This window comes from Haliaeetus leucocephalus, unplaced genomic scaffold (assembly GCF_000737465.1).
Source record: "Haliaeetus leucocephalus isolate CR32 unplaced genomic scaffold, Haliaeetus_leucocephalus-4.0 Scaffold1, whole genome shotgun sequence".
Taxonomy (NCBI): Eukaryota; Metazoa; Chordata; class Aves; order Accipitriformes; family Accipitridae; genus Haliaeetus; species Haliaeetus leucocephalus.
Genome location: NW_010972437.1, coordinates 17,413,335 through 17,422,885, shown reverse-complemented (window position 1 = coordinate 17,422,885; position 9,551 = coordinate 17,413,335). Strand labels below are relative to the sequence as shown.

Below are 9,551 nucleotides of genomic sequence, written 5' to 3'. Positions count from 1 at the left end.
CCCCTCCCCGCTATCGGGCCCGCATCAGACTTTAATCACGGCCGCGGGTTTCTATGGAGAGCAGCTCGGGCCGCTTCCTGCCTCTTCCGCCTCCTTAACTCTTCGCAAACACGGCGCTGCCATCCCAGCTGGGAGCGGGGCTCGGACACTGCCTGGAGACCGCCCGGGCCCGGCCTCCCACCACCACCCCCCCCGGCGGGCACGGCGGTCCCCACGCTGCATCCCACCGCACGGCATCGGCATCGTCCCACCCGCCTCCGGCCCTCCGAGCCACCCACGCTGCCGGCCGTGGGGCTCCGTGCCTGCCCTTTCCCCAGTTCCGGGGTCCTCGGCACAGTCCTGGGGTCCCCCTGCAGCTCCCAGAGACCACCCAACTGGAGTGGGTCGGTTGGGTCCCCACCATGTCCCTCCAGTTCCAGGACACCGGTGATGGGATCTCTTTGCAGTGCCCAGAGCTCTGGGCTGGGTAAGTGCATCTCCAGCGGCTGGTGGCACCAGGATATACCACAGCTCTGCCACCCCCCTGGCTTCTCCATGCCCTTCTGGACAGTCCCTACCTTGGGGAGGGTTAAGCCTGTGACCATTCTGGGGTCCCCAGCCCTGTCCCGATCTCTTGCCCAACTTTATTAGGGCCTGTAGAAGCTGGGTGACCCCCAACACCCACCCAAACATGCATAACCCCATTTCCACCAGCCTGTCCTGGGCAGTCCTGGGTGTTGTGAAGACAGAAGGGTGATTGGGGGAGAAATCTGTAACAGGGAAAGGGTCTGGGGTGATCTCCTCTCCCAAAAGGCACATCTGGCCAGGTTTTTCCCCATCACCCATGGCTCCAGCTGCTACATGCAGCTGTGGGGTGATGGCAGAGGTTCAGCTCTTGTCTGGGGGTACAGAACCATCGAAGATCGATGTCCCCCTGGCCAAGAGCCGACACTCTGCCGTCACCCCACAGCTTGAGGCAACCAGGCAGTGTGCCAGCAGCAGGCACTAACTCTGCTCCATGAGTCCAATGCCATACAGCCAAGTTGCCCATCAGCCCATGACCTCTCCTGCGGTGTTTCATTGATGTCTAGTAAAAGGATGAGCTCTCACGCCAGACTTAGCCGAATTTCTTGAAAGTGGTCATCGTGAGACATGAATCCAATGGAAATCAAGATACAGTTGTGTCAGACCCATGGGTATTATTTATACCGCAGCTGAAATGTGTTCTGCGTAAGAAGAAGCCACAGTGCACAGGTAGCAACACTCAGCCAGTGTGCCTCGGGGTGCCACAGCCCAACGCGGCTGGTGGCTACTCCTGGGTGGGGGTGTGCAAAGGGTTTAGGAAACAGAGGGTCCATAAGTGCTTCATCGGGGGACAGAGAGCAGATGCTGGTGGGGAGGGACAGGAGCATAGCCCACAGTACTCCCCCACCAGTTCCCCACCAATCCTGTTTGGATATAACAACCCTTAAAAAATTTTCTCTTCCCCCAGCTTGTCCCCTGAGGTCCCCACAGCAGAATGCCCCAGCTCTGTACAGCCCAACAGCCCAGGCTGCTCCCCCCATCCCTCTCCTCCTCAGCCCCTCAAGTGCAGATCTCGCAGCAGCGGCTCCGCAGCCTCCCAGACTTGCTTTCGCTGCCTGAGTCACTGGAACAAACCGCAGGCAACGGAAAACAAGCCCCAGAGACAGCGGGGTGAGGTGGGGAGGGGGCCAGGCCCACCAAGCTCCTGTCTGCCAGCAGCCCCAGTGACCAGGATCCTGCCCTAGCAAACCTGCATGGCAGAAGGCATGGGGTATGGGGGGGGTCTGGACTGAGGGCTCCTGCGTCAGCCCAGAGTGGGGGGAGCAGTTTGGGATCAGCCTGAGAAGCAGGATTAGGGCTGTGGGAGCTGGAGATGGGGGGCTGTGGGTGGCACAGGGGGTGGATACTCCAGGGTCCCTGGGAAAGCCAGTGGGTGGGGGGGCTTACAGTGGGGTGTGAGGGCACTGGTGGCTTTGGGTGACCTGGGGGCTGAGGGGTGCAGAGGGGCAGGGAGTGTGGAGTCCCAGGGGCTGGAGAGCCCTGTGCCCATGGGGAACTTTGGGCACCCGAGAGATGTGCCCCAGGTTCATGGGGAATCTGGGACATGGTGGCGCTGGGGCAGACCCACAGGATGTGGGGGGCAGGGTACATAAGGAATCCAGGGAACAGGGCTCCAGGTCCACGGAGGAGCCAGGGGATGGGGCTTCGGGTCCGCGGGCAATCTGAGAGGTGAGGGTTCAGCTCTGCGGGGCTCCAGGGGACGGGCCCGCACACTTGGAGCACCCAGCTGGCAGCAGCAGAAGGTCCCCCTGGCTGCAAGCAGGCAGTTTGCTCCCCTCTCCCCAGCCCAGTGCTGCCACCCCCACCCAGGACAGAGCAATAAAGACCCCACATTTTACCATGACCCCCACAGCTTCCCCCCCCATTGCAGGCCTATGCGCAGGTGCCCGGGACAACTTCACCTGTGAGCCGACGGTGGCGTGGAGCAGAGCCGAGCTGACGTGGCCTTGGGCTGGCTGCAGCCTGGCCGGGTGTGCAGGAATGTGTTTGTGCAGGGGGAGAGGCTGGCTGCCGTGGGGCCGTGGCGGGGTGGGGCCAGCAGGGACATGGAAGGGACAGGGGAGGGCTGGGGGGCACCCCGCAGCGGGGACGCCCTGCGGGATGGGGATGCACAAGGTGCTGGGGCTTTTGCATGGCACACGTTGGGGTGCAAGGGGAGAGGGAGCGGGGACGTGCAGGGTGTGCATGGGCATGCCGGTGTTCATGCTGCTGCGCAAGCTCATGTGTGCAGTATATGCACTCACACACACGCCAGGGCTGGAGGTCTCTGTGCAGCCCTAGATGCAGGGCGTGCACACGCCAACCCTCAGCCCAGTACTTCCCAGTCTCCCAGCACCCATCTGGAGCACCCACAGCCCTAAGGTCAGGCGTGCTTTTAGCAGGGTGGGCATCTGGGGACCCAGGCATCCAAGCCACCCAGCACTGTTCCACCATCCTGCAGCTTTAGAGGGGTTGTTCTGGGTGCAGGGAGCAACTCGGAATGGGAGCCCTGCGCCCCAGGAGGGCTTGGGGTGCTGGAGCAGGATGGAAGAGGAGGAGGAGGCTGGGAAAGGGTGCTGGAAGAGGAGGAGGAGGCTGGGTGGGGTTCCCGGTGTGCCCCAGCCAGAGCTGGAGCCGGATGCTGGCACGGATGTGGGATGTGCTGGCGTGGCCAGGCTGGGTGTGTGGGGACCCGGACCCTAAGGGTGCTGGGAGCAGTGAGCTGAGTCCCCTGCCAGTTGTGGGACACTGCCCCGAGGATCTCCTGCCCCTGTCCCCTGCACCCCCACACAACCCCTGTATGGTCCCTCTATAAGCCAGTGCCCCCAACCCTGCCCCAGCTGTGGCCATGCCATCTGTAGCAGTCCTCCCCCAGATGACCCCAATGCTCCTCCTCCTCCCCAGGCCCACAGCAGGCAGGGACCCCCCTCTCTCTTCCAAACTGGGGTGCAGAGAGAAGGGACCTCATGTTCACAGGTTTTGTAGCAATCATTTTCCCTGGGAGGAGGACCCAGGGCACAACCCCCCTGGACGATCCCTCCCAGCTCCAGTCCTTTCTTTGCCCAGTAAGGCCAGTAAGTTCCCAGTAAGTTCCCATTTCCCCAGCCAGAGCATCATGGGGGTGGGAACCAGTCTGCATCCCCTCTACTCACTATGCATGGACCAGAGGTGGGGTACAGAGAGCTCAGCCCGGGGTGGAGGTGGCCACACATCCAAAACCGCCTGGGGAAGGGGAAGCCCCTTCCAACTGCTGAGAGCTGGGGGGGAAGCAGGACTGGGGCAGGCACCCTGCCTCCCACCCCACAGGGAGTCCCCCAGGCCTGGCAGCCCCCCGAGGAGCAGAGCAGAGGCAGGAGCACCCTTTTTTTTGACAAATGCCTTTATTTGCTACCAGATAGAGGTCTATTGCACAGCAGCCTGGAGGCTGAGGGGCATGCGGCCCTGCCCCTGCTCAGTGCTGGACGCGGCGGATGGATTGGATCTGGTTGGTGTGGGCCTGGCTGCTGTATTCATTGTACTTCTTGAACTCGCCGTTCTGTCTGTCCCGCTCCAGCACGTACTGGTAGCCCCTGTATCCCGGGTACTGGTATGCCACCCACCTGCAGGCAGACCCCTGGCTCAGAGCCCTGGGCCAAATCCCCCCATCCCATCCCATCCCATCCCATCCCATCCCATCCCATCCCATCCCATCCCTCTGCTTGCCCTGGGAGGGGAGGGACAGAAAACACCCCGTGGCTTGGATTTTCAAGGGAAGAGAAGCAGACAGGCACCCATCCTTTTTGGGGTCCTCCTTCCCCATCCCTGGGACTATTCAGGAAGGAGGCATTCACTGAACCCCTGCTTTTGGCCCCCACCACACCCCTCCCTGCTGGCAAGACTCACGCTCCGGCGTTCACTTTGATGGATGCCACCTCCTTGTTGCCCCAGCCCATGGCCTGCAGCGAGGGGTAGTCGTCGCTCAGCTCAAACTTGTGCCCCTGGAAGTTCTCCGCCTCGTAGAGGATGACTTTGCTGTCATTGTGGTTCTGTGGAGAGAGCTGGGGGTCATCGGGGATGGGGTAGCTTGTGCAGGGATAGAGGATGTGGCATCAGGGAGACAAGCACCAAGGCACCGTGGGAGGCCTGGGACCATGCCCAGCTTTGGTGCAAGGCATGGGGATGTCTTTCAGCCTGGCACGCCCTCACTGGGACACCCCAAGGCTGCCCAGAGGATGCTGCTCTCATGTCCCTGTGGTCCCCATGCACAACTGCCGCTGAGGGTGACAGTGGCCACATCATCTGCACCACATGGGCTCCTGCCCTCAGCATCCTTTTGCTCCCCAAGGCTGCAGGAGGGTTGCAGGGCAAGGCAGGCTGTTGAGAGTGGTCCCCCCGGCTCCGTGGGGCTTTGCTGGGTGCTGGACACCGAGGGGTTAATTGCTGGGACACTGAGCGATGCGGCACTGTCCCCCGTGCCCAGCCCCCACACGCATCTATCTGCACCGAGGAGCAGTCCTGCCAGCAAGGAGTGATCTTATCGCATCCCCTTTATTAAAGCCCAAGCATATCTGCCTGGTGATTATTAAAAGTTGGGGGGGGGACCCCGCTCGGAGGCGCAGACGTGCCGCTATTGCGAGCGCCAGTGTCTCTGCAGATGGAGCGATAGAGGCTGCATCTGCCTGGGCACGGCTCGGGTACCCCAGGCGGGAGGGGGATGAACCCTGCACCCCCAGCATCCCTGCGGATCTGCCAGCTCCCCTCTGCTCAGCCTGTCCCTGGGTATCTGGGGCTGGGGGACAAGGCCTGGGGACCCCAGCCTGGGAGGTGGCTCTCCAATGCCCAAAGCAGGAGGAGCTGGGATGGTGTTTTCAGGCTAAATTTTAGCCCTAAAGACCATGCCAGGATCCTTGCAGGGAGGCAGGAGCCAGTGGGTGCAGCCACCCCTCCACCTCACGGCACCTCCATACGCACTTCGCCCCTCCATCCCATGTCCCACGTAACCTGTCCTCCTGCCTGTCCCTTATTTCCCTCCATGCTGGGCTGCCTGGGGGAGGCTCTGCCTGCCCCGAACGCACCGCACTGGTGTCCCCGTAACTCACCGCGCACTTGACGGGCCGGAAGGAGAGGAGGTGCTCGGTCCGGTAGCCACTGTTCCCGCTCCAGGCCTCCCACCGGGGATAGTCACCCTTCTCCAGGATAAACTGCTGCCCCTGGTACTCAGGGTACTCGAAGCCCACCCAGCTGGAGGGGAGAGGAGGAAAGCCCTCAGGGGTGTGCAGTGCAGCCCCCAGGCTCAGCCCAGGGCTGGCTTCTCCCTCCTGTGCAGGGGATGGAGACATCCTGGCAGGGTGTGGGTCTGTCACAGAGGTCGGGGTCCTTGCTAGCAGCAAATGTCCCTTTTGAGAGTGGAACCCCTCTCCCCAGGGCCACACCGTTGCCTCCGACCCGTGCCTCGGCTCGGCAGGGTTTCCCTGCTTTGCAGACAGGGAAACTGAGGCACCATGCAAGGAGCACAAGGAGGGAGGTTGCACAATGAGGCTGTGTTGGAGCTGAGGAAGGACCTGGGTGTCCTGGCTCCCCAGCAGCTCCCAACAGTGCCCTGGGAGCAGCGGGTTTGCTGGAGCAGGGTGTGCCAAAGGGCCGCAGGGCTGGCGGGACACTTACGGGCCAGACTCCACCTTGATGGAGCGGATCTTGCGGAAGCCGCGCTCCATGATGCTGGGGCACTCCATGAGGAACTCGCAGCGCTTGCCCTGGAAGCTCTCCTCCTCCCACACTGTGATCTTGTACTGCCCCAGGGTGTCCATGGCTTCGCTGCTGGTCATGCGGGTCGCTTGGCTGCTGGCAGAGCCCCACGCATCACCCCGGGCAGGTGCCCGCCATCAGTCCCCAGCCACCCCGCTGCCTGCTACTGAGCCTGGAGTGCCAGTGGTGCTGCCCTCACATATCTTATGCCACTGTCCCCTCACCCTCCCAGGCTGTCACAGGGGCTGCTTCCCATTCCCTTTCCCTTGGCGCTAGGGGATCTCCGTCCAGTGACCCCCAAGTTGCAGGGGCACTTGCGATGCCCCATCTCTCCATGTGATGTACCCAGGGCTGCCTCATTTTCTCTGCTCCCAAGCTCCCTGCGATGACTCCTGGGGTCGGCTGGGTGCAGTGGCACTGTACCCAGTGCAGGGGGGTGGCAGCGGCCCCGACTCAGACACGGGTGCAGCCCTGGGGCAGAGCAGCCTGGCTCTTGCAAAGATGGGTGCCAGCCTCCCTCCTGCCCGCACAGGGTACCCCTGCTGTGCCACGCAGCACCCCACGGCTTGCCCTTCCCCAGAGTGTGCATTGGGTGGGAGGGCTTGGTGTGGGGGGGAGCAAAGGGAGCGTGGCAGCGCCTGTGCAGTGGGGGGGCTTGGAGGCTCACAGCCTGGTACTTACTTGGTCGGCAGGGCACAGAGGCGAAGGTGGCGGTGCCGGTGCCGGCTTTTCCCCTCGCCCTTTATAGGCGGGCGCCGAAGTGCCGATGGTGCAGGCAGGCAGGGCGCTGTGTCAGCAGGCAGAGCATGGGGGGGGGAACAGGGTGCGCACCCACCCCAGACTCCGGCTGTCCATTCCAGTTAGGCAGTGTGGCGAGAGCAGCCCCCCCGTGCCTCGCAGGGCTGACAATGAAAGTGCTGGGCTGTGTTTGCGCAGGGGCTCAGGGCACAATGGGCAAAGGGCCTGACGCACTGCTTTCCTTTCTGCCCCCGGACAATGTCCCTGCTTGGCCCGGGGATTAGGGACCCAGCCTTTCCCAGGGCACCCGCAGCCTTTGCCAGGATTGAGGTTGGTGGGAAGGAGGTGCCAGGGTGAAGCGGGGATTTGCCAGCTGCGAGCTGAGGGGCACTGATGTCCTCACACTGGGATGCAGGGCTCGCCTGGGGCTGCATCTGCCCCTCTGCCTGGGGCCCTGCCACTGCGGTCCCTCCTCTGACCAGGCTTTGCCTTGCATGTCCCGAGCTGGCAGGGCAGGGCCTCAGTCTGCACAGGCAGGGCTCCATGTGGGGTGGGAGAAGGTTAGGGTGAGCGAGAGGGGTGGTGGAGATGTTAGCATTGTTGTGGCTTGGTCTGTCCATGCTCTGGGAGATGTGCAACACCTTGCAGAGGTTCCTGTGTTGGCTCTGGACCAGGCACTGATGTACCCCAGGTACACGCTCCTTGCTTGCAATGCCCTGGGCACATCCCCTGGCCTGGCAAAGGGCTCTCTGTGCTCCCCACATACCTCCCACCCAGGCAAGGGACACCATGCACAGCTGGAGGGGACCAGCTTTGGGGCAGACCCGTGTCCTTCACCTAGGCAGCAGGACCAGCCCTGCCTAGGACCGCACCGTGCCATACAGACATCCTCAGTGCCTCTGACCAGGACCTGGGCTGGATGAGGCCAGCACAGGCCGGAAAGGAAGAAGAGTGCCCTGCCGAGATGTGAAATCCTGGGTCTCTTGGCAGCAGCATTTCTTGCAGCATCCCTGTGCAGCCTGCAGTGAGGCTGGGCGTTCCCCACCTTCAGCTGGGCAGGAGCCATGCTGGCCTCTGAGCAAGGGCTGGCCCAGAGCACCCCAAACCTTCCCTGGAAAACCCCAGCCCTCCTGGGGGTCCTGAGCACGGGGGTCAGCATCCCAAGAGAGGCCGGCAGTGCCGGTGATGGAGGGTGCAGTGTGGGCAGCTGGGGGTGGTGTTAGGACGCCTGGCATCGCTGCCCCGTTCTCAGCAAGAATTGGGGACTGAGAGGTGACAGCAGGGACGGGCTGCGGGCAGGACTCGTGGGTGCTCTTCGTGTCGTCCCCCCCCACCTGCTCGACGACAACACGCCGGGCAGCATTTCCTTCCCTCCCTGCTCTGAGGCTCGGTGCGGGGCTGCGCCGATGCCTGCTGGTCCCAGCAGAGGGTGCAGCCTGGCAGCGGTTGGAGCTGGCTCCAGCTAAGGGACGTAGGTGGCCCTTGGACGGAGACAGGCGCTGGGAAGGCGACCCTCAGCTTGCGACGCCCTGGGTGCTCGTAGCAGGGCGGGGGGAGACCCCCGGGTGCTGCCTGGGGGAGCAGAGGGTGGAGGGAAGGATGGGGATGCTCCCAGGGGAGGGAAGGGGGTGCATGGAGGTAAGCAGACCCCTGGGGATGCAGCCTGGTGGCCTGGGGACATCCCTCACAGTGCTGGGAGACAGGTTTGGGCAGCCCTTAGGGAAGCCAATACCTTGGGGAAGGTGGGGCAAGATGCAGAGCTAGCGCACTGCGGGGTCCCCCCACGCCGCTGCTGCCCCTCGCCTGGGCTGTGTGAGCAGAGGCGTGGGGCACTGGTTAGTTTGGGATGCTACAGGGTGTGAGGGCAGTCTGGGGTTACGGGGTGCAGGGCACTATGGGGTGTATTACAGAGCCCCAGGCTGTGGGGTATGGCAGGATATGTGGGATGCTGCGAGCTATTATGGGCTGTGCGTGTGGGATACTGCGTAGTGTGCTACAGGATCTATGGGTCACTGGTGTTGTCCCATGAGGGGCATGCAGGCAGCTCAGTCACCCCCATACAGCCCTTTGGATAAAAGCTTTGGGGGGGGGGCACAGGGGAGAAACCCACCCTCAGATGCAGGCTGTGCCCCTTCCTCGCTTCTCACTGTGTCCCACATGCTGGGATATGCCTCACTCCCTGTCGGCAGTCGGGGCATCCACATTGGAGCCACAACCACGTCCAGGGACAATGGATCAGGGGGGTCACCCACGAGGGGCTGTACCGAGGGCCCTTCCCCACCACACCCCAGGATGCTGAAGCAGCCTGACCTCCCTGGGGCATCTCCCAGCACCTCTGGGCACTCCCTGTCACCAGCCAGCATCCCCGTGGCTGGGTCACCTGCCAGCCCCCAGCCACACCTGCCCGGCGGGGAACACAGACAGGGGGAGGCTGGTGCGGGGGCAGTCAGCAACTCTGCTCAAGGGCAGCTGCTAATATTGGCTCTGGGAACTGGTTAGCGCTCGCCCAGGGCCTCCTGCATAGGCTAATTTAATAAGGGCCCTGC

The 9,551-nt window shown here is 63.1% G+C and overlaps 1 protein-coding gene across 1 annotated transcript; it reads right to left on the bottom strand.

Annotated features, from left to right (window-relative positions):
- Nucleotides 1-3,904: 3,904 nt before the first annotated feature.
- Nucleotides 3,905-6,981, bottom strand: CRYBA2 (crystallin, beta A2). The gene is made up of 5 exons (XM_010568114.1): nt 6,949-6,981; nt 6,187-6,360; nt 5,622-5,763; nt 4,426-4,568; nt 3,905-4,142 (listed from the first exon to the last, which is right to left on the bottom strand). The coding sequence occupies exons 2-5, from the start codon at nt 6,345-6,347 to the stop codon at nt 3,995-3,997; spliced, it is 594 nt and encodes a 197-aa protein (XP_010566416.1). The 5' UTR covers nt 6,348-6,360; nt 6,949-6,981; the 3' UTR covers nt 3,905-3,994.
- Between the last annotated feature and the right edge of the window lie 2,570 nt (nt 6,982-9,551).

Bases quoted from the DNA above. Each gene is read 5' to 3' on its own strand.
- CRYBA2 (XM_010568114.1), bottom strand. From the start codon at position 6,347: ATGACCAGCAGCGAAGCCATGGACACCCTGGGGCAGTACAAGATCACA. The intron at 4,569-5,621 runs GTGAGTTACGGG...CTCTCTCCACAG, and splicing joins TCCGGCCCGTCAAGTGCGCG to AACCACAATGACAGCAAAGT. The intron at 4,143-4,425 runs GTGAGTCTTGCC...GTCTGCCTGCAG, and splicing joins ATCAAAGTGAACGCCGGAGC to GTGGGTGGCATACCAGTACC.